This window comes from Macrotis lagotis, chromosome X (genome assembly GCF_037893015.1).
Source record: "Macrotis lagotis isolate mMagLag1 chromosome X, bilby.v1.9.chrom.fasta, whole genome shotgun sequence".
Taxonomy (NCBI): domain Eukaryota; kingdom Metazoa; phylum Chordata; class Mammalia; order Peramelemorphia; family Peramelidae; genus Macrotis; species Macrotis lagotis.
The window spans coordinates 34687779-34713171 of NC_133666.1; the positions used below are offsets into that span (position 1 = coordinate 34687779).

The 25393-nt window shown below is 40.1% G+C and overlaps 1 protein-coding gene across 5 annotated transcripts in view; it reads right to left on the reverse strand.

The window, feature by feature from the left end:
* The window catches only part of ATP11C (ATPase phospholipid transporting 11C (ATP11C blood group)), a 220489-nt gene that overhangs the window by 22327 nt on the left and 172769 nt on the right, over window positions 1–25393 (reverse strand). For all 5 annotated transcript variants that reach the window (XR_012472009.1, XM_074204121.1, XM_074204120.1 and 2 more), the window contains exons 22-27: window positions 23348–23493; window positions 20561–20620; window positions 14499–14626; window positions 9087–9222; window positions 6551–6616; window positions 5975–6078 (exon numbers count right to left, since the gene is read on the reverse strand). Coding sequence is in view for 4 of the 5 variants with exons in the window: in XM_074204121.1 (XP_074060222.1) it covers window positions 5975–6078; window positions 6551–6616; window positions 9087–9222; window positions 14499–14626; window positions 20561–20620; window positions 23348–23493 (640 nt within the window). In the remaining variant the exon portion in view is untranslated. The remainder of the gene's footprint in view (window positions 1–5974; window positions 6079–6550; window positions 6617–9086; window positions 9223–14498; window positions 14627–20560; window positions 20621–23347; window positions 23494–25393) is intronic.

The window sequence follows — 25393 nt, forward strand, 5'->3', positions numbered from 1 at the left end:
CAAGTCCAGTCTCATGACCCTGGACAAGTCACTTAAGCCTGTTTGCTCCAGTTTCCTCATCTGTAAAATGAGCTGCAGAAGGAGATGTGTCTGCCAAGAAAACTTCAAATGGGGCCACAGAGAGTTGGATACAACTGAAAATGCCTATACAACAATGACAGATAGCCTGGAGTAGCTGACTTCTATTGGACATGTATACCATAGAATTTGGCCATAGGCCCTAGAGATCTTAAGTGAATGTTCAGAGAATGGGAAGCCTCATTTTGCAGAATGAGGCTCAGAGAGGCAAATAATAAGCATGAATCTTGCTAAAATTTAACTTTTATCTTTGGCAAGGTGATTGATATACATATTCTCATTTGAGACTTACACTAATCCCTTGATATACAGGTGCTATCTTTATGTACATTTTCAAGATAAGGGAACTGAAAAGTTCAGAGAAGAGAAGGAAAGGGAAAGAAAAATGTATTTATATACTGCCCCTGATGGGCCAGGCCTTATGGTGAGAGCTTTTTTCCCCCTTTTTTACCAATAGTATCTTATCTGATCCTCAATAAGATTATTTATGAATATGAATATTCCCAGCTATGCAAAGTAGATGTTATTATGATCCTCATTTTTTGAATGAGAAAACTGGGGCAGAGATTAAGTGACTTACTTGCTCAGGGACATACAGTTAGTAAGAGTCTGAACTTTGAACCTGGGTCTTCCTAATGCCCAGTCCAATGCTGTAGCCACCTCATGAGTTTTGCCCTGATGTGGTACTATCTTATGATGGAAAATCATCATAACAATTTAAAAAAAAATAAATTCAAGCTCTGTAAAGAGGGAGGAATTTATTTGAATTTTCCAGAAACATTTCTTTTTTTTCCCCGATTTTTTTGGTAAGTTAATGGGATTAAATGACTTGCCCAAGGTCACACAGCTAGTAAGTATCAGGCCAAGTTGGAGTCCTGAATCCAAGGCTGGTGCTCTATCCACTGCAGCACCTAGCTACCCCTTCCAGAAACATTTCAATCATTTAGAGAATTTACTGTAATGGATTCAGCTGCTCTCTGCCCAGAGTTCCCACTAAGGTGCCCTCTGCTTAGTTAGATGACCTGAGCTTTAGTGAGTCAACTAGAATGCATTCTTATCACTGAAAAAAAGTTTATACATGAAGTCACATAGGACCATCTGACATACATGATGAAAAATAGTAGTGGATAGGCCAAATAAGGAGCATAAGAAATTGAACTTGGACATCCTAACTGGCACTGTGTTTGATACCCCCCAAAAAACAAGGGGAGACCTTCAAAGGACCACAGAACAAGCTCTTCTATAAAGATCTAGAAAGATATGGAAAAGACATTACCAGGATGGTAAAATATGAAGGAGTTATGATCTGCACTGGTACAATGATTAAGGTAATAGATTCATCACAAAATCAAAGCATGGCAGAATGCCTGGACGGTAGATCTTGCATTTAGGAACAAGAGGGTCCAAGTCTTGCATCTGACAAATACTGGCCTGAATGACCTTGGACAAGTCATCTTCACTTCCTAGGGCCTCCAGACAATGATCTAAGGTTATGTGACAGATGAATCATTGATTTGTACAGTGTGACATTTGAAAAGTTCAAGAGAAATAGTTCTTGGGTAATAATTTTATAAAATTATTTATGAATATATATATAAACCCTGGAATATGTTATAAACAAATATATAAAATTTCTTTATATAAGATATACTATATAATATTTTATTAAATTATTTCCAAAATAAAATTATTAATTACTCAGAAACTATGTCTCTGGAACTTTCCATTTGTAACAATTGGTGGAGGGAGCCACCATGCAGGGAGTGTCATACAGCAATAAAATCACAGGTCTTAAACCTTTCACTGCACTGTAGTCTGTCTCTCTTTCTTCTTCACTATGAGACAACATCTCTCATCTCCTCCCCACCAATACTGAAGCATCTCTTAACAATAATCTAAAGAGAAACCAAAACAAAAGGAATGTTTCCTTTGGTCCCCGTGCTCACATTCATTCTCTTCATAGGTGCTATGGGCATGCCATAATTACATATTTCAGAACCTGCCAACTCTAAGCCTTGGCCTTCTATATAGTTAATTTTCTTACCTACCTTTATTTCCCAAGGTTGTACTTATTGGGCTCTCTTTTAGAAATAAAAATCAATGCCCTTTTCAGTACAGTGAAAACTTCTTTTAATTATGTCTCAAGTGACAAGAACATATTTCAAATGGAGTTCTCAGATTTCTATCCTTCAAGGATCATATATTATAGAAGCAGAGTTGTATGGGATCTCAGAAGTCATCTATCCAAAGCCCCCTGTTTTGGAGAGGAGGAAATTTAAGACCCCAGGAGAGGTTAAGGACCATGTTCAAGGTTCCATGAACTCAGAAAGTGGCACGGATTCAAACCGAATTCTGCTGGGTTCAGCTTCAGCACTCTTCCTATAACACAGTGCTGCCTCTCACCAATGAGATCTCATGTTCTCCCCTGTACTGATGCCCTTCCTTAGCTAAGTAGATAACCTAGATGGGTCACTAGGGTCAAAAAACCTTTACTCCCTTCTGGTCAATCATTTGGTGATGAGCCCCTTGGCCATTAGCTTGGTTAATCATGTAGCCCCTCTGATTAATCTCTTAAATCATCAAATACTATTATTCTAAACAGATTGTTTGTCCAGTTAGGAGACTGATCTAGTCTTCTTCCCATCCACAAATATTTATTGCAGACCTATGGTAATAAGCAAGGTAGGCTTTTCCCTCTTGGCTGATCAAATAGCCTGGCTTGTAAAAAGGAAACCAGCCTGGGAGACAGGTGAGCTAGGGAAAAAAATTACCACAGGACCTTGGATCAGTCCCTTTCCATCTCTGGGAATCTCAGCTGCCCTTCCTGTAAAAAGAGGGAGTCAGATGAGATGGTCTCTAAGGTTACTTTTCTAGCTCTAATGGAATGAGGATAAGGAAAGGGAGGTAGGAGGTCATACAAAAGAACAAAATCAATCAGTGGAGGCACAGAAACTGATGGGGGCTGAAAATAAATTCAAATTATATCAGACAATGACCCAGCACTTTAACGTTTCCCAAATGTCCTATGTACATTGTTTCATCTGAACCTCAAAACACCCCAAGAAAGTGACTGCTTTGGGTATATCATTTCCATTTTGCAGATGAAAAAACTGAGCCATAAAGAGGTAAAGTAATTAACACTGGCCACACAATTAGTAAGTCTCAGATGTTGGGAGTTCTGAACCCAGGCTTCCCAATTCCAAGTGTAGCCCTCACTATACCATGTTATCTTTCAATAAGCAATTAAGCATCTTGAGGAAGAATCAATCAATCAACAGCACTAGCTCTCCACCAGTACTGTGCTAGGTTTAAGGATGTAAGGCCAGAAATGGGCACTTGGCCAAGCTGTGGGTTTGGAAACCTCAGTGGATTTCGCTTAACATCATCAACACAGAGATGATTGCAATTTGCTCTATTAGTCAAAGCACTGAGCTATGTAAACATTGCCAGCAAAAACAATCAAGGGCTAACTAGGCTTAGCAAGGAAAACCCTAACATTTAACCTCTCATGCAACTGGTGAAGAGCCCCCCCTACTACCACCAACTGGCCACCAGGCTTCTCCTCACCCAGCCCACAGCCCTCCTGGAGCTGCAGTCAGAGGAAATGCAATGGCTAAAGATAGGAGAGCCATCCTTAAGAATCTGTATTCATGAGGCAAGAACCATAAAAAGGAAACTGAGGTCTGGAAAGATTAGATGATTCAAGACCATATAGGTCTAGAGATAGGAGGGAGCTCAGAGGACAACTGGATTCATCCTGTTCCCTCCCCTCTCCCAACTATATATACTCAAGGAAACTCAGGCATTGGAAAATTAAATTCCTTGTCCAAAGACACTTAATTAGGTAGGGAATAACCCATTTGGGATTAGAGCCTAGGTCTCTGATGACTAGTCCAGTTATAATGCACCACACTGGCTCCCTCTTGGTAGGTTAATAGTTTAATTAATATTTCTTGCTAACTGGGTTCTAAGGGACCCTGTTTTGACCTTCCAAAGATTAACAAATGTCATCCACACACTCAAAATTTGACATCCTGGACTGAAGCGTTCGTTGGTCACCCTGCCCTAGTTATGACTCTCATCTCTGACCAAATGCACCTGGTACAGTTTTTGCTCACCGGTCTCATTTACAGTGGTGTGTCACATGGATCAGTTTCCTAAGTTCGAAAACAGGAGTTTATTTCTTTTGGTCTCATTTACAGTGGTGTGTCACATGGATCAGTTTCCTAAGTTCGAAAATAGGAGTTTATTTCTTTTTTAAGAACATTATGGTTTTGTCCACAGTAACAGCAATATTTGTATGATGATGAACTGGGACTAACTTAGCTATTCCCAGCAATATAAAGATCCAAGACAATTCCAAAGGACCTATGATAAAAATGTTATGCACTTCCAGAGAAATAACTAGTAGAGTATGAATGTAGAGCAAAGCAGATTTTTTTTGGCTTTCTTTATTTTTCTTGTCTTTCTTTTATGTCTGTTTTCTTTCACAACATGACTAATATATAAATATGTTTTGCATGACTGCACATGAATAACCTTTATCAAATTGCTTGCCTTCTCAATGAGGGAGAAGGGACAGAAGGGTGGGAGAGAATTTGGATCTAAAAATAATAAGAAATAATGATTAGAAATTGTTTGACATGAAACTGGATAAAATAAAATATTATCATTTTTATAAAGAAGCTGAAGACACTTGTTTGCCTATTAGGTGTTCAATCATAAACTTTTTATTCTGGGTTCTTTGGGACCATGACACAGTAAAACAAGAATTCATGATAGGAAAAATGGAGGAAGGCATAGGTGTCTGTTCAAGAAATGGAGTGCTGGGGGTAGCTAGAGCACCAGCTGATAGCCAAGAAGTTCAGAATTCAAATATGGTCTCAGATACATAATACTCACTAGTTAGGCAATAACCCTATTGCCTTGCAAAAAGAAATGGGTTGTTGAAGGACTGACTTTGTGGATATATTTTATATGGATTTATCTGGTCGACTATGTGTGAATACACACACACACACACACACACACACACACACACATATACATATATATATACACAGTACAATATAAACCTGAGCTTGACCACTGACTATATTCAGGTTACTTAATACCTCTAAACCTCAGTTTTCTCCCCTGTAAAATGGAAAGAAAAATATTCCACTTTGCTTATTTCATATGCTTTCTCTAAGGATTAAATGTAATAACCCAAGGAAAAGATTTTCTAAGCATAAATAGCTATTCAAATATAAGCTATTAATTATGAACCTTACGTTATTCCTTGACAGGTTTATATTTCATTTATACAACAGATGGGGCGACTAAGTGGCGCAGTGGATAAAGCACCAGCCCTGGAGTCAGGAGGACCTGAGTTCAAATCCAACCTCAGACACTTAATAATTACTTAGCTGTGTGGCCTTGGGCAAGCCACTTAACCTCGTTTGCCTTGCAAAAACCTAAAAATAAATAAACAAACAAATAAATAAATGAAAACATTTATACAACAAATGAAGCAAAGAGTGCTGGATATGAAGTCAAGAAGACATGAGTTCAAATCTTAACTATGATGCTTATTATCTTTGTGGGACTAGGCAATTCACTTCTTCCATATAGGCATCTGTAAAATGAGAGGATTGGATTCAATCAATGACCTCTGAGGTCTCTTCCAGCTTTAGACCTATGATCCTATGGATCACCTTGGGCAAATCACTTTACCAACCTGAGTCTCAGTTCCTAATCTTCGAAATTGAGGAAATTGGATTCACTGATCTGAGGTCCCTTCCAGTTCCTACTATAAATAAAGCATGGCAAGAGTTTAAGTAGAAATATATATATATATACAGGCGTGGATAAAATGGCATGTTCAAAGAGTTACTTTGGATACACAGATACTTACCAAATAATGCCTCCCCAGAAGAATGAGAAAAAGATATAGAAGACTAAAGAACCCCAAATCACAAAATGATTGATCCAAGTCCAGAACCGAGTATCTATGGCAAGCTGAAAAAAAAAAGGAGGAAATTAGGAATTCAGTGAAGGAAGAATTGGAAGCAATCTTGCTTAAGAAAAAAATCTGGGGGCGGCTAGGTGGCACAGTGGACAGAGCACCGGCCCTGGAGTCAGGAGGATCTCAGTTTAAATCCGACCTCAGACACTTAATGATTGCCTAGTTGTGTGACCTTGGGCAAGTCACTTAACCCTATTTCCTTGCAAAAAAAATGCCACAATATGAAGGTGTGCTAAAATGAAAACACATACACACAGACACACACAAAGCGCAAACAACCTAAGAAGGGATCACAGATGAAGCTTTGGCATTTTGGGGAGAGGTCAGAAAAAAAGTGTAATAATGAATAACAAACAAATTTGAAAATTTAGATCTCAAAATTGATTTGGGAAACAAATCGAAAGGACAAAATATTCTTCCAACATAACTGAACAAAAATAACGATAATAATTTTAAAATACTAACCTTCAGTGTTACAGTGATTACTAAGACTGTATAAACAGTAGTTCCAAAAGTCCAGTTCCCAAAAACCTGCAAAAACGATCGGAGAGGTTACATGAACCATTTTCTATTTCTTTGGTCAACTGAAACCACTCAGAGTTAGTCACTTTTTCTCGAGGTAGAGTCACATTTCAAGGTTTCAATATGATCTTCGATGTTCCCCCAGGGAGGATCCCACAGCTGTCTGTGGTGCTACCATTGAATCTCTCTCCTAGTGCATATGAGGCCCAGGCATTAGATCACTGGGATGGTCAGGACAGAATAAACCTCCACTCTGACAGAAATGTTCACAGGAACAAATCGTTTGGATGACATTGGTCTTGAAAAATTCAGATAGGCTTTCGCTGAAAAATCTAAAAGCCACTGGAGGGCTCTATTACTCAATGATGGCAGTAATAAAACATGAGGGGGCTTTCCATTTTCCAGCTCCAACCTACCATGTGGGCTGCAAGAGCCTACTGTATATTGGGCCAACCAGAAGGAAAAGCAGTCTGAATCAATCCAGCTATAGTCTATCAATGACATGTGCATGCTTACCAAATGTGATTAAGATCTGAATGCATTAAAACAGAAAATGGATGTGAAAGGTTTTTTAAAAACTTAAACAAAGCAAAAAAATTTAACTTAATAAAAGCCAAAAAAACCTCAATCAAATCACGCATGGGTGCTAGGATTAATTGCTGGGAACAGTTCTTGCACTTATCGGTCATTTTAATGAGCATTTACTGGAATGGTGGCATAGGCAATAAGACGGCATCCATTTGGAATAATTTGGACAGAGGCCAGGCTGAAGTTTCCCCTTGCACAAGCTGAAAAAAAGGCTCTGTGGAGCAAATGAACAGGGCAAACAAGCTCCCAGGGGTCTTTTTACCCATTTGGGAAGCATTGCTTTTCTCAGGAGCTATTTGTAGACAATTAATGTGCTAATTACAAATGATGCTTAGATTGCTTTTACGAAGGCAGGTCTGGTAGTAAACCTTTTGGCCACTTTGTCAGCCACAGTTTGAGATACTGCATGGACCAGAAAGTAATCAGATTGAACTTTTTGGGGAAACTATTTGGTCATTCAGAATGTTTGCTGATTCAGATAGCCAAATTTCAATTAGTCCCATGTCATGAGGTTTGCTTATGGTCCTTCACTTCACAATGTCACTCTAATCCGCTGATCACATTGACTTTATAATTAGATCTTAGAGCTTCCCACTGATTGGGGAACATTAGGGTTTCAGGGATTCAATAACAAACTTCTAATAAGCACCTACTGTATACAATCAAGGCCTTGGGCTAGATGCCCAGTATGTAATTAGGAAAAATGGTTCTGTACTTGGTTTCAGGTAGCAAAACTTAAAGTGTGTAAAGAATGAAGCAGGCCACAAGGTAGCTGGGTTTAAATGAGAAAGTCAGATAAAGCAGCTTGGAAAAATGTGAGGAGGAAGAGCTCAGTTTCAAATGTGAGGACGGGTACAGATCGAGGAGGTGAGGCCTACACTGGGCCTTGAGAAGGATTTCAAGAACCCAGAGAGGAAAGAGCACAATCACCAGCAGAGGGAATGGCTTGGGTGACTGCACAAAAATGGAAAAGGAACTGGGAAACAATTGGTAGTACAGTCTGGCTGGAATGAAGAATACAAGGAAATAGAAGAGTGTGAAAGAAGGCCACAGAGGTCAGTTAGAAGCAGATTATTGAGTTCAATAGCATATAAATGTGAACACCTCTAACAAGGCCCCCCGAAGTCTACAGGATGTAATTAAAGCAAAGGAAGTGATGTGCTGGACTCAAGTCTCAGAGGTATGGCTGGTGGCCTCTTATTCTCCCGGGAAAAAGCGTTTCTTGGCAACCCTTGGAGCTCCCCTTACAGGGTCATGCCTGGGCAGTCTGTCGCTATGCTCCAACAGCCATAAGGGTGATTGGGAAGGCCACTGCAAAGGAAGTAGAATAGCCAAGCCTGGTTGCCTGGAGAGCCAGCCAGAACCTACCCCAAAGAAAGGGGAAATTTTCCTCCCTATCCCACAGGGTGAAACCTCCAAAGGGTTAGTGCAGCAACTCCAAGACTTGTGGAATGGGATTCAGCAGATGAGTTCCATCTTTACAGCTCTACCCATTTCTTGGACAGAGCAGGCATTTACTATTCTCTGTACATTTTAATCTAATAGAAATAGTAACTATCCACATCTCAACTTTGACCTCAAAATAGATATTTCTTGGTTTATAATCTTAAGGTCATGAACCGATGACCATTTCAGCAAAAATTGCATCCAATTTAAGGCCACAGCTTTAGAGCTAAATGGAAGTTTTGAGGTCTACTCAGGAGGTAACTACATAAAGCAAGGTAAACTATGGCTCATTCACATTTGCTTAAAGACATTCTTCCTTCCACCCCATTACAAGTGACTCTAGTCAAGGGGTAAGGCTCTCTTCCTAGATGACAGGAAGTCCCAGATGCCATCCCAGTATAATATCTAGCAGTACAAAAATAAAGCCTGCAAGCCCAAACTTTACCTTTCCGTTCTCTTCCAAGGTTGTAGCTTGATAAAGGAAGTAAGTACCAAAGAAAAACACGGTTCCCTCAAAGGCAGAAAGAAATGTCCAGTACAAGAAAGGGCCCCACTTCAGCTTGGCATTGTCAGAAATTTTCCTATCAGAGAATATTACAGAAAGAAGGCAGGTTAAAACGTTTCCCCCATATTATCATTCCAAGGGAATAATGCAAGAAACGCACACCCCCAAACTGAGGGTAAATATGGTTATTCTGGGGTGGGTATGTGGTTATTCTGGAAGAGGGCTCCCTCTGGTGGTTTCAAAGGTATCAACTCTAAAATCATCTGGATGATGCCTTGACAAATCATATTAAGGTAAACTCTGGCTGTGACAAAATTAGCACTGATAAAATGTTCATTTTTAGTTCTGAGCTGCTCAAAGAAATTCAGATCTTTAATAAAATATCTTTTATGGCTTTCCTGTTGACTTTGAAAATGTAATAGTTTAAACTTTGAGACTTTATGCCATATTGAATGGCAGAGGATTGAGAGAATAGTTAAAACACCCCAAAATCATATCTTAGGATCATGGAAAAGGTACCTGAAACATCATCAGATCCAGGCCCTTTGTTTATGAGATAAGGAAATTGAGACCTAATAAGATTAAATAACTTGCCCAAGGTCAAGGATTTCAACCAGGGCCCTTCAATCTCAATGTTCTTTCCATTACACCATGGTGCCCCAATAGAAAACTAATTGTTAAATGGTGCTTTTCATCCCAGACATGAAAACTATGGGCCCTATTCAAGTGAATGCTGCACTAGTCTCTTTGGTAGATCCTTTTCAATATTTATTAAAAAGTATCTAGTTACCCCAATGTTTTACCTCTCATCAATGCTTCCTAAGATATTACTTATACATGCAGAGAAGGAAAAATTCTCTTTTAGAAGCATTGAGGAATGTCTACATAATTTACTGAACACTGTTATTAAGCATGGCGATATCAGCTAGGCGAACCCAATGAGGTCCTGATGCAACATGATCACAAAGCCATGGGTAGAGGTCTCTGGGAACAAAAAAAATTAAAAGTTGCTCAGGTACAGGTAGCACCCTCCACCTTCTAAAGAGTGACAGCACAGAAAGAATAACAGGGGCGAGGAAACAAGGCCACAACAAGGCCAGATTCTAGCAGCCACATTGCTAAGTTGCCTGCCCCAACACTACTACTTCTCTTGTATCCTCTGTTTGCTATCCAAAGCTACCTCTGAGAAGACCAGAAGATATTTCTTTTACTTTTCTTTGTAGCCCTAAGGACTTCTTGGAACAGTACCTGGTGAAAGGGGACACTTAATAAATACTTATTCATTAGCTCACTCGTGGGCTTCCAACAGTCACTGTAATGTAACAGATTGAGGCAATGGTTAGATGGAGAGTAATATTTCAAGGACAGAGAGAGAGAGTGGTGGCCACGCGAGTTTTATAATCATATTGATGGAGGATACACAATCATAGATCTAGAGCTAGAAGGGATGTTAGAAATATTCAAGCCTAATCCTATCATTTACAGAGAAGGAAACTGAGGCAGAGTAAGGTTAAGTGACTTGCCCACAGTAACATATTCAGTAAGTGCCATAGGCAAAATTTGAACTCAGGGCTGCCTGAACCCAAACCCAGTGCTAAAAGAATGAATGGAAAAACCAGGAAAAGGAAGGTCAGCAAGATGTAATGCAAGGGAAAGAGCATTTGGTTGGGACAACTCCCTTGCCTCTCTGAGTCTCAGTTTCCTCCACTGTAAAAGGAGTGTAGTCTGGTCAGGTCAAAATATAACTGGAGAATGTTGAACAAGAAATAAATTAGAATACAATATAGATGATGTTAATTTCTGGGTTTTCTAAGTCAATAGAAATAACCTGCAGAGATTTGTTTCTATTTGAGTTTGACAACAGTGGTCTATAAGACCTCTAGGGTCCCTTTTTGACTTTGGCAGTCTGTGGGCCAGTATAACATAACCCTGGGCATAGCATTAAAACATCAGGGTGCAATCTGTTCCTTGCAATCTTGTCCACATAGCTATGTGGTTGTAGGCAAGTGGCATCATCTGTCTAAGTCTGTTTTTATTTCTGTAAAAGAAAGTAAGGAGGCAGTTAGATGGTTGTGCAGTGGATAGAGCACTGGCTTAGGAGCCAGGTGATCCTAAGTTCAAATTTGACTTCAGACAATTACTAACTGTGATTCTGGGGAAATAACTTAATCCTGATTGTCTTCCCCAACCAAAATAAAAAAGGAGGAAGGTGGTCTAGACAACCTCTAAAGTTCTTACCAGCTCCAACAACAAGACTGGTTGCCAGTTCCATAGCCCTTAAAACTTGTTCAAGCAATTTTCACATGCCTCCTCTTAAGAGGTGGGCTCCCTGGACATTACTATCCTCATTTTATAGATGCCAAGAGAGCAGAAATAACCTGTCCAAGGTCAAGCAGCTAGAAAATATCTGAGATGGAACTGGAACCTAAGCCTTCCTGCCTCCCAGTGTAGTCCTCCAGCCATTGCATTCTAGTATCCCATAAATGAGGGTGGCAGAACAGGAACAAAACCCAATGCGTCTTCATATCCAGAAGAACAGGAAGCACAATGATTCTCTGCTGTGCTTGTGGGCAAATGCCCTCCCCTCTCTAAGCCTCAATTCACCCTTCTGTAAAATGGGATGATAATAGTCATACTATTAGGACTGCTGGGAAGGAGTGAGCTTTGTAAGCCCTAGAATGCTGTAGAAATCATTTATTTATGATTCTAAGAATGTTAAATAAAGGGAATTAAAAATTGAGAAGAGGGAGTAAGTGTACTTTATAGAACAGGCCAATTTCCATGTTACAAAAAAAGAGGCATTGCCTTCCATCCTAGAACAATAAGCATGGGGAAGAATTTTCTTCCCCTTGCTAAATCATTTTTCCCCATTCCAAACCTGTGATTTCACTGGTATGGAGAATATAGGGCACTTCCGGTGGAGAATCTCCCTCTACCAATGCAGATCTGGAAATTAAAGGTTTGAAGGTGGCTTGAAGCACCAAGAAATTAGGAAGCTTATCTAGGGTCACACAGTATATGAGAGAGTTGGGATCTAAAAGAGGATATTCCTGATTCTGAGGCCACCTTTTATTGCCAAATTCTCAGGAAGAAAAGAGGGGGGGAGTAAGGAAGAACCCTGATTCCTCTTTAGTAGAAACACCATATGCCGTTTTCATTTCGCTTTTATAGGGAACAAAAAGGCCAAGTACATGTCCTGTTTGAGGTAGGTGCCTTTATAAGCAGGTGAGTCACTGACAATGACTCCAGTGAGCCCAGGCCCCCTGGAATACTAAGGAGCACACTATGAAGTACCGCGGGAAGAGTAGGACCTGATGTGTCTGGCAAAGAAACAGCAAGAAGACAAGCTTGGGCAGGCTGGGGGGAGTCGCTAGGACTCAGAATTGATTCTAGCATCATCTCTGACAAAATGCAAACTCTGGAGCAAGATGATTCAAAAATTCATGAACTCTATCTGCAGTGCAGTCAATCAGAACTGTTATGTAAGCTTGCTCCCCCCACCACCCCCTGACCACCACTCTGCCTTCTTACTGTGGCAAGTGCAAGCTATCAGCATATGAAAGACAAGTCACAGACTGGGAAAGAGTGCCAAGAGCCCTGGGGCTGAGTCCTAGCTGGACTGTGTGTTTCCCATGTGACCCTGAGTAAAACCCCGGTGGTCCCCTTCTGGACCTGTTTCCCCTCTGTAAAATAAAGGGATTGGACCAGATCTCTCCTATGTCCCTTACAGCACTAAAATAATATATTTGACTGATGGTTTTCGAAGTCCCTTGGATTACTATCCTGGCTCCTCATATTCCAAATGACCATCTACTAACTTCATCTTTCCTCTTTCTTGCCATACATATGGATCATAGTATCCTAGATTTCAGTCTTCAAGGGAGACTTGGAGGTCATCTGATGCAACCCTCTCATTTTATAAAGGATGTAACTGGCACCCACTACTCAGCAATCCTCTAGATTAACATCTTCATCCTTCATTATAATCCTGATATAAAAAAAATCCAATTTAATAATAGGCCAGTTGCTGGGGACAGTTCCAAGTTACCCATCCATAAGGAGAAACAGCTATTTCAAGACAAATCCATTTTTTTCTTTGACTCTCTGAATTAATTATACTCTTCAATAAAACTGTAGAGTTTGAGCCTGATTAAGAGGGGGAAAAATGTCTCTGGAACATTACGTGAGTTAGAGGCTAATGATTCTCACCATCTTTATTCTGCCCAGGTAGAGTTCAATCATCGAAATGAATAAAAATCTTTTGATCTGTATATTGTCTTTGGGAGGCTTCCCTTTAGGGGACACACCACTGGCACTCCCTTTAACATGCTGAAAAAAAATGGAACCTTAAATCACAAGGTTGGCAATGATTTTTACTAGTTCAATGCAAACCTCCAAAGAAACTTACTACGACATGGTCAGCTGCTTAAACACCTTAGGCTATAAATATATATATCCACACAAATCCATGCAGGCATTTCCCAAGGTGGCCTAGTCCACTCTGGGATGGCTCATTCTGTTAGGAAGCTTTTCCTGACATCTTGCCTAGATTGGCCTCTTTGCATCTTCTACTCAAATTCACTGCAAAGTTGATGAGAGCAGAAATTCCCAACTGAAGACTTCTTCCATGTTTAAGGAGAGTTTTTGAAAAAGTAGGCATTTCTTTTTTTAATTATCTCACTTTGCAAATCCAGAAACAGCTGGAGATTTTATGTGTGCTCCACTAAGCAACTGGTAACCATTTAGGCCACTGCCTTCACTGTCACTGTACTATCATCACTGCTCATATTTATATAATGAATTATTATTCATTATCTCATTTGAATCTTACAACAAACCTATATAAGGCAGGTGCTTCTATTACCCTCAGTTTACAGATGAGGAAACTGAGGCTGTGGAAGTTTAGGTAATTTTCCCTGTATCACATAGGTAGCGGTCCGAGGCAGGAGTTCAGGTTTTTGTGAATGAATCTAAATCCAGTACTCTAGCCCTGATATCACCTCACTGCTTTGACTAGGACTCCATCGCCAAGTCCCAGGAAGCTGCCTGAGACACATAGCTGAAGCAACTTACTCAGGACCATCCAGCTACTAAGAACAAGAGCAAGATTTGAATCTCAGGCTTCCTGATTCCCAGGATGGCCCAGAGTCCCCCTGTCCCCACTGCCTTACTTCCATAGACAACAAATTGACATTAGAGCATTGGAAATCAGAACTCTCAAATGGGATCCCTGGAAATTTAAAAAAAACCCACATGAGAAATTGGGTCAGCTAGAGTGTTGGACAAATTCACGTCCGCTCCTCCCTCCCTCCCTCTCTTTCCCAGGAAATGGCACTGTGTTTTTCAACTTACATATACAATCTGGGATCAGCGGTGAGAATGTCAATGCTGATGTGTTGTTCCAGTAAGCTGTAGGCCAGGATTGGTAACGAAGTGAAGCAAATATTGTACATCGTAAGGTAAGCAGCGTCATATAATGGCTTCAGTGGCGGTATGGAGGAAGTGAAATAACAATGTGCAAAATGATTTTTAGTAATGAACAGATTAAAAACAAGGGTTCGATATTTAGAAAATCATGACTAAAATAAGTCCCTGGGGACAGCTAGGTGGCCCAGTGGATAAAGCACCAGCTCTGCAGTCGGGAGGATCTGAGTTCGAATCTGATCTCAGACACTTAATAATAATTACCTGGCTATATGAACTTGGGCAAGTCACTTAACCCCACTGCCTTGCCAAAAAAAACCAAACAATCAAAAATAAAGTCAAATAAGTCCCTGTCTCCATGGGGTTGGTTTATTTTCATTCATCATAGTGCTTGCTAGTTATAGAAATCTAAATAATTTCATGTCTTATTGGGTTGTCACCTTCCCAACTAATTGGCCCATGAACAGGAAAATTGATTTAGAGCTGGAAAAAAAAACCCTAGTGGTCATATAGTTTAACCCACTCCCTTGAAAATTAAAGAAACAGAGACCCGGAGAAATGACATAACTAAAGATCCTGGACTCAGAGATCTAGGGCTGGAGGGAACCTTAGCTTTCAGATAATTCAAATTCCCTCATTTTGGAAAGGCAAGGAGACCAAGCCCCAGGAAGGTAAGTGACATAGGCTCATAGGTTCTTTGATTTCTCACTAGAAGCAAGCTGAGCAGTTATTCCACCCCTCTATTTTACACACGAAGGAAATGAGGTCCAGAGAAGTTAAATCATCTGTTTAAGGTCATAGGTTTTAAGTGACTCCAAACCAAGTGTTTTTTATTCCATTCTACCATATGTTGCTTCCCAAGCTATGCTCAGTTTCTGACTGATGCCTTGCTTTGAATTGTAAACTACAATTCTGGGTATTTCTATTAAAGATGCAATAGCTACAATTTGGAAAGTATTATAACCGTGAAAAAATAAGTCATTTCAGGATAAGGCTGCCATCTTTCCCTGAAGCGAAACACGGGCAGCAGCCAGACTGAGTCAGTATTATGTGTCTGGTATGTTGAATGTTTTTTTGGTCCATCACAAGCGGAAATGGTAGCTTTCACCAGGATGGTGGAAACTTCCCATTGACATTTTTGATCGTTTAACATAGGCTTCTACCATTAAGAACTGATGCAATGGTTTCGTTAACCAGTGACTGCCTCTGCAATCATAAGCACCAACTGAAGCATTTATGCGGAATTATGAAGATTTTTCCAAGCAATTTATTAGCCTCCTCCTCCTAGTGAAAGCTTTAGCTGAGGGGGAAGGGCCTCTCTGCGCTCTGGTAGGTGCTGTACAAAGTGAGAAATTGTCGCTCTGTGGCTCACTGGAATGTAGAATGCACCTCAGAGGAAACTTATTTTTTTCTGTTTTAACAAAAAACCCCACAAATCCAAAGGGATCAGGTACAAAAAAAAGGCAAAGCTCCTTGTGTCAGGAAGACAATTTTATCCCCATACAGGAAACTCCCAAAGTCTTTGAGGTTGGGACCTTGAGAGAAACTTGACCTTCCAAAGAAATCATGGCTTTGTTTAATGCTGAAGGGTGCTCCCTACATACACCAGGTTAAAAAGGGGCTCTGTACTCTGAATTTATAACAAAGGAAGATAACTCAGTTTTTTCTCTCTCCCCCCATCTCTTTCTCAATCCATGTCTCCTCTCCTTCTTTTCCTTGTCTTTATCTTCTCTCCTCCTCTCTTCCTCCCTTCCCTCTCTCCAATTCTATCTCCTCCTCCTCTCCTCTCTTATTCTTCTCTGTGCTCTCTCCCTCCCTCTCCTCATTCTCTTCTTTGTCACTCTCCTGCTCTTCCTCTCTCTCAATGTGATCTGGTGTAAGAGATCCTGGCCATGGCATCAGAGAGGACTTAAAAATCAAAACTCAGCCCTACCCCACTACAGTCTCTGCTAACTTTGGCCGAGTCACTTCAGTTCTGTGGGCTTCAATTTCCTCATCTGTAAAATGGGGGGACTGAATAAGATGAGCTCATTGAAATTCTTCAAGCAGAGGCTTCCCCATCAGGTATGCTGTAGAAAGTTTTCTCTTGGGGATATCAGTTGGTCTAAACAGTTTCTGAGATCCCAACCAGCTCTAAAATTTCATGACCACAAAGGATCTCTTCCAGCTCTAACTATATAATCCTATAATCCTAGGTAGGGCAAGGGAGAGTGAGATTAAGGTTTTTCTGCATATCCTATGACCATAATTCTTAATGTGAGAGATCTTCCTGGAGTAGCTAGGTCTTCTAGTGAGCCCAAGTAAGGTAGATCATCAGTTGGGAGATAAAATGTGGAAGGGAGCCCCGCACAAAGATGGTAAGAATGAGAGTAGGGTACAGAGGGATAGAAACATATTCACATGAACCAGAACAAAGAAAGGGAGCTTCTGACCATGTTGGATGAATGAAATGACCTATGATGGAGGCTAAGTTCTCACAGCACAATGAAGTGACCTAAGGTAGAGCTAAGACCTTACAGAACAATCTGGTATAAGATGTCCATGGAAGGCACGAGACAGAATGACAAAGCCAGGCCCAGGACTGTTTTGGATTGACAATTGAACTCAATTCAATTCAACAATTCATCCGACAAATGTTTATTAAGGGTCTACTATGTTGTTAGACTCTAGGAAGACAAGGAAAAAATAAAAACAGAACAGCTCCTAACCTCAAGGAGTTTTGTTCTACCAGGGGAACAACAGACAATAAACACCAAATATATACAAAGCACTTTACTTGGGGGGTTGGGAGTGGGGTGTAGAGAATCACCAATAAGGAGTGGAGCTCTTGATAGAGCAAGTATATGAGATGATCCAAGTTTTGAAAGGAACTAGGGATTTCCTAGTGAGACCACAGTCTAGAAGACAATAGGAAAACATCCGGAGGGAGAGATCCTGAGGAGGCAGGAGAATAGTTAACCGTTGTCAAGACTAGAAGACCTTTTACTGGGATTGACTCTGAATAGTGACTTTTGGCAACATGAGAGGGGAACAGTAAGGGGCCAACTTTGGGGGACTGCCTTAAACTGGAAGACAGAAAGAGAGGAGGGCCAGGCTCACTCCAGGAACCCAAGCCTCAGCTCCCAGGCAGATGGCAGCGTTGCTCACAGTGTCAGAAACCATGGGAAAGCAGCCAGAAGGAGGGGGGGGAGGAGGAAAGGAGTATTAGATTTTTTTTTGAGGGGGGGGTTTCCATCTCCTGTGTTTTGCTCGAAGAAGTGACAAGATAGTCAAGTGGTAATATTAGGGAGAACCACCAGGCACACATTCGATGATATGCAGACCTATAATACTCTCAATGGGAATTGAGAATACAAGCCTATGGAGAAAATAGAGGCCCTTCATCCTACACAGCCTTCTGGGCAATCGTTTTTAATGTGGTAAATATGCCAAAGCATGGCGGAATGTTGGACTCTGAGGGGACGTTGCACACCTAGGAATTCTCCAGGGGGGATCATTCTGCGACTTGGAATGAGGTGGTTTCTATGGAAACTGTTAATTTTCCCTAAACACTAAATTGAAAACTAGGGCTCTAATTGACTGTTTAGTGGGGAAGTTAGCCCTGAATCTCCCTCAACTACAAGAAGCAATAATTATGTTTTCCCCACTAATAGAAGAGAGCACTCCGAAGCACTGATTATGAATTAGGCTAGTTAGACCCTCTTAGAAACTTGCAAAGAGATTGGTCAGCAGGAATTAAATTAAAATTCTATAAATTTAAAATTCACCAAAATCCTTTAACAGTATTGAGTCATTAAAATATAAGTTCCTTGAGGACAGGAACTGTCCCATTTGGGACTTTCATATCTTGAGCATTTGACACAAGAATAGAGACTGAACCTTTACCTCCATTACTATAGTAGATGTGTCATTAGTGGTATAAGAATGAGGTAACATCTGGATAAGAAAGCCTGCAAGTCAGAGTCTTATTTGCAAGTTCTAATCTTAAGAGTTTCCTAGAGCACCAAGAGGTTAAGTCACCCAGCCAGGGTGATCCAGCTACCAGTGATTCTTGAATCCAGATCCTCCCGATATCCAAGGTCAACTTTCTATCATCTATGCCTCTCACAAGGTATATAGTGGGATCTTAACATGTACGTGTGAAGCTGAATCAAATCTAGATGGGGGAAAAAACCCATGAAAGCTTCCAATATGGCAGAAATCAATCTCTTCTAAAGGGTAAACCCTGGACTGAATTCGCTTCCTGTACCATTTTCATTTTTTCTATGCTCTATTCACAACCTAAGAATGCCTGGGTTGGACATTGGCATAGGGATACAAAACAAAGGCATAAAATACTCCCTGCCCTTGGAGAGTTTACATTTTACTCAAAGGAAGCCATATGTTTGCAGTTAAGTCAATGCAAACTATATGCAAAATAAATAGCAAGTAGTTTGGAAGAATTAACAACTCGACACCTGCCTCGTCTCACTTTAAGACTCAAGATGAGATCTCCTATCTGTGCTTTGGTATGGGGGAAGAGAAGGAAGGGAGTAGGTGAAGAAACAAAACAACTCCCTCCCAAGTTCCAAATCAACCCACTTTCCTGTGACCTTTTGCTGCATAATGGTTAAGCAGGGTCACCTGAAATTATACCTAAGGTTTTCATCCAGAGACTCTTTTGTGTTTGCCAAGATATTCTAAAAGGAGGAAAGCTGAAATGCTCAAGGTCTTGGTTCATGGCCACCAGAACAGATACTGCTCTCTGCAGCTAGCTGGTGAGGGATGGCAGGGGCACCACATACAATAAGTCATGACACCGCCAACAGCTACTTAGGTGTGTGACTCAGCCGACGTCCTGGGGCTGATGATATGGCAACTAGAAAATCACCAGCTGCAATGGCAAGAAGACAAATTTGCAAAGAAATTGTTTTGCAGATGCCTCAGTTTCCACATCTGTAGAAAAGAGAAAGTGGAATTGATCTTGAGGCCTAGCTCTCAATCCTATGATCTTATAAATTTCTTTAAACAACAAAAACAGCCTGCCAAGCAACTAGAAAAACCAAAATTCCTACTGAAAGGAAGAAGGAAAAATGACATTCACCCTGCAGAGGAAGTAATTTTCACAGCAGCATTGCAGGGTACCTTGCCAGAACCAGTGAAGTAGGTTAACAGAGCTACACAAGACAGCTACCAATACTACTCAGTGGCTTAACCAACATGCAAATTTGCTTCTCCTTTTCTCATTGCAGATTGATCCAAAAATATAACTACCACAGGGACATACTATTTTGAGCTACCATTAAAGATAAAAAAAATAATAATTGAAGATTGGAAAATTTGAAGTACCTTAAGACAAGTCTTTATCTGGGGACCACAGTTAGAGTAGAAGCTCTTTGAGGGCAGAGACATGCTCTTTCTGGTCTCTGTATTCCCCAAAATAGAGCCTGCCACATAATGGGTGTTTAACAGATGCTTATTATAATTGAATTGAATTGAATTGAGTGATAAACAAGACTGAGGGTGAACTCAGTTCAAATCTGTTGAGTGGAGCTTTATCTCCAATGACGTTTCCAAGACAGTCCATACAAGAAGCAATGGCTAGGTGAGACTGGATTTAATGCAGCATTAAATTGTAAGTATTAGGATTATCAGAGCATGTTTTTAATTTGGGTTTTCGATAATGCAAATTATGGAAGGATGAGAAAGAAAGCAATCAAAATACTGTCTTACCTCCTACTGGGTATATCAAACAACTGTCAAAAATGAGGCTTGACTGCAAAGGAAGTTACTGGAGCAAAGATAGCAACATTTGCTGATACCAGAAATCATGCAGAAAATGACAACCTTTAAAACTTTATGGCTAATAAACAATGACATTCATAAGAGTTGAGTTCATGAGATATGTTGAGAGGGCAAGCCTCTCTTGACATCTTCACTGCAAGTAAAATATGATCAACTACAGAAAAATCTGGAACGAACATGCTATGTAAAAACATACTGAATTATACCTGTTGGGAGAAGCCACAGAAGAACTGGTACAAAAATTGTGGTAGGATGAAACAAAGGTTCTGAAAAACAAAATGAAAAATGGAGTGAGGAGGGAAGCATATATTCTCTTTCTCTTTTATCTCTGGGCCTATGAGTCATCTCTAGTCCCAGGAGTCAATATTTTAGCAGCATTACACTGAAACAACTTCATAGGAAGAGACAAACCCATAATCAAACCATTTCCCACATCTCAGCAGAACCTCTCAAAAGGTCAAAGGTCAGTGACTTCTTTTCAACAAGTAAAGTTGCCACAAACATATAAGGCTCCCCTTAGGCTTGGATCACTTAGTGAAATAGGGGAGAACAATGAACACCCAGTTCTGGTGACAGGGCATTTCCAAATTTCCATTCATCCCTAGCAGGTTAGGGGCCAAAGCCTTGCTGATTAAGATCCAATGATGTTGAAGGAAAGGAGAGATGTCAGGACAAGAGACTCAGTGTCAGGAATGGTTCTGCTCAACTAAGCACTCAAATGGGAAGGGATGGCTGCAGTGCAGTGGATACAAAGGAAATATACATAATATATATATATATATATATATATATATATATATATATATAATTATATGCAAAAACTCTAAATTAATATCGATTAGAGAAATGCAGATTAAAACAACTCTGAGGTACCAAAACTCACAGTTACCAGATTGGCTAATATGATAGAAAGTGGCAATGATAAATGTTGGAGGGGATGTGGGAAAAGTGGGACACTAATACACTCCTGGCAAAGTTGTAAACTGGTCCAACCTTTCTGTAGAACAACTTGGAATTATGCCCAAAGGACTATGAAATTGTGCATACTCTTTCTTTGAGCAATACAACTAGGTCTTTATCACAAAGAGATCACAAGAAAGGGTAATAAAAACCCACATAGACAAAAATATTTATAGCAGCTCATTTTGTGGTGGCAAAGAATTGGAAATTGAGGGGATGCCCATCAAAACAGAAGCAGACATTAGGGGGAGAGAGGCATGGGCATTTTACCATCCATGGAAACATTTTTAGATGTTGGATTTCCTACATATCCATACATATATGCATGCGTATATGCATATGGATCTCCCCATTGTATGCTTCTCCTGATAGTAATAATGACCAAAGTCTCATCAAACAAGGGTATCTCAGCTATTTTATCTTTCCAGGAATCCTGCCAGTTTTGACATGTATAGCCAATAGGCACCTACAATCAGGATAAGGCATCAGAGGAGGATGTTATTAGAGCTGAGCTCTGTCCTAACGTGTCCATTCTGCATAAATAAGTTTTTTTTTCTTCTTAAAGTGAGTAGTTGACAAGATAATTTTTTATTTTTAAATAAGTAGTCCTATATTTTGACATAAAGGATAGAGAGCCAGCCTGGACTCAAAGTCTCACCTCTGACAGATGTTGACTATATGATCTTAGAGGCAAGTCACTTAACCTCTCAGGGCCCCTAGGTGATGATCTAAAACCCCACGTTGAAGAACAGGTACTGATCTGCACGGGGAAGGGGACCTTCTATACTGGGATCTCACTAAATTAATGCCTACAGGACTAGATTAAAATGTCACTGGATCATATTAGACAAAATGAATTAAAATACAATGAAACTTGGAAAATGTTAATTCGTGGCTTTCTAAGTCAATATACACCTTCCAGTTTGACTACTGTCCTAAATTCAGGCTCAGCTGAAATAATAAATTAATAAATTTAAACAGATATTCTCTTTCATCTCTTCCTGAAGAGAAAGGACTTTAGTGCTTCATTCTAGGCCCTTCAACAGAACACTATCACCCAGCTACTTGAATTGCTGGTCAGAGTTCCAAAATAGATCAAATCAATCCTATTTTCAGGGACAGAAATATCACAAGACTCCACCTCTGACCCATTGCCTTGTGCGACAGAGAGTCAGGTACCATATGCACTAAATATGGCCCATGAATATGATCCATTTTTGTGTGATTAGGGGTCGACAAAAAAAAGAAAAATACAAAGAAAAGAAAAACCAAGGTGCACAATGTAATGATGTTTTCCCCTCAAGCTCTTTCTCCAGGGACATAATCCTTTTTCATTCCTCCACCAATGCTATCAATTCTCTTGTTCTGTTTGCTGCTAAGGGAAGACAAAAGACCAGGCAGCAGGATTTATGTTGGCCAGAACACCAGCTCCTGTCTGTCCGGAGAAGAAAAATGACCACATTCATGAATTAGGGCCCTGTTTACACTGATATTCTCAAGGTTAATCATTTGTCTATTATGATTAAAACCATCAGTGTTAGAACAATACACCTTGAATTTTGCAGCAGAGCAATGAGATCAGCCAGAATTTGGGGACTCAGATACCTGTGATCAACACACAAAGGTCCTATTTAAATAGGTAGATCGATAGAGCAAACACTCTGAAAACATCTAAGTCTCTTCTTGAGCTGCTCTGGTGGATGAATCTTCTCAGTTCCTCTCCCCTTCTCAGCATCAACCATGATGGAGATAAAGTCAAAACAGGATAAAGGAGAATCACTTGCATTGCTTGCTACTAACACTATAGACAAACTGAATGTCCAATCTCTGGCTTCTGCTCCATTAGTGAACCCCAATGCACATTATTTGTTATTATAGCAAAGCTGAGTAATGAATCCAGTAAAAAGTGCAAACAGCCTCTATTTAACAGATGAAGGCAGCCGAAATCTATTTTCTGTCAAGCCTCTGCCCAGCCTGAAAGCTGAAGGTGCTCTAAACATGTCCAGATAAATGACAAACACCTGCCCACATACCTTATAGAAGAAATACTGCACCAGATGGGCAATTCTCACATAGTATAAATGTCCATGGGCAAGCAGCAGTTTCCTTAAGTGCTTAAACTTAGGAACCGCATAATCACTGTTTCTTGCAGCTTGGCGACCTTCTTTACCTTTGATGCCTTTAAAAAAAAAACAATAGGTTATCACCATGCAGTATATATTCTGTAGAACATCAAGCTATCGATTTGGGCATGTATTATGTCAAAATCAATGGCCACATTTTATGTCCTTGTTTCCGAGTTGAGCTTCTTCTTTGCATCCCTTCTTTGATCTCATGATTGAATAAGTGACATGGGAACCAACCAGGAAAGCCACGAGCTCTGTTAATTTGTTTTTAACTGTGTGTGTCTATCATGTTGTAAAACCAAAGAAAATAATTTATTTGATGAATTGGTTCACCTCAGAAAGAGCCAATTCTAATAACCAACCACAGCTCACACTGATGGCATATTTTCAAGTAACTACTCCACACCATAGCCTTGTGAGGTCATGGATCCAAGGGTTATCAGCTCAATTTCTCTGATGAGGAAACTGAGACTCAGAAAGTTGACATTTTGGAATGGAAGGAAAAAGAAGCCTAAGCTGTTGGAATTATGGACTTGCCCATAATGGGATCTGGGACCTAAGTCTTGGTCCATGACTCTTCCCACTAGACCAGCAGTCCTCAAAGTGTGGTTGAAAGTGTGGGAGAAGGGGCGGCTAGGTGGCGCAGTGGATAAAGCACTGGCCCTGGAGTCAAGAGTACCTGGGTTCAAATCCGGTCTCAGACACTTAATAATTGCCTAGTTGTGTGGCCTTGGGCAGGCCACTTAACACCATTTGCCTTGCAAAAAAAAAAAAAAAAAGTACCGGTAGAAAGTATGAGAGACCCTGGGGATCCTTATTACCATACTGTCTGTGGTAGTTTCATGGCAAAGATATTAGACTGGTTTGCCATTCCCTTCTTCAGATTTTCATGATACCAAGACTTTATTTATCTATTAAAATATTCCTCCCTTGCCCAACTAATTCTCTTCACATACTTCAAAACATATTGTGACAGACTGACTGCAGAAGAAACTAGGAGAATCCAGCTGTGTTCTATTAAGTCAAACATGAGAGATTTTCAGAAATATTAACATAATGCCACTCTTCACAATAATTTTCTAAAACATATTTTTTCATTAAAATACATTATTTAACATGTAATAGAGTCATTATTGATCTTTTTAATGAATTAATAAATATTTTAAATTTACTTGAATAGCTATTTAATAAGCATCTATTTTAAATCAATAAGACATACTTTAGGCAGCTAGGTGGCACAGTGGATAGAGCACTGACCCCAAAGACAGGAGGACATAAGTTCAAATTCGACCTCAAATACTTACTAGCTATGTGACCCTGGACATGTTGCTTCACCCTGACTGCCTTGCATCTAGGACCATCTCCAGTTATCCTGATCCATATCTGGCCACTGGACCCAGATGGCTCTGGAGGAGAAAATGAGGCTGGGTGATTTAGCACAGCCCCCCTCATTCAAAGTCAATTCATGTGCTTGTCAGGGCATCATCTCCTTGATGTTATGGTCTTCAAGAACAAAGAACAAAGGGTGGCTAGGTGGCACAGTCAGGAGTCAGCAGGACCTGAGTTTAAATCTGACCTCAGACACTTAATAATTACTTAGCTGTGTGACCTTGGGCAAGTCACTTAACCCCATTGCCTTGCAAAAACTAAAAAGAAAAAAAAAAGAATGAAGAACAAACATCACTGCTATATCAGGCACTGGGTTAAGCACTTGATAATACGCCCATTTTACAGATGAGGAATCTGAAACATACAGAGTTAAATGACTTGTCCAGGGTCACTGAGCTAGTAAATATCTGAGACTAGATCTGAACTAAGGGATTCTAGATTCCAGATCCAGTGTTCCATCTATTTCTATTCATTTATCAGTTTTCATTTCTAATATGGTAAGTATCAGTAGTTATAACCCCAAACAGAAATATTTTGTGAGAGTAGGGAGGCACTTCAATAATT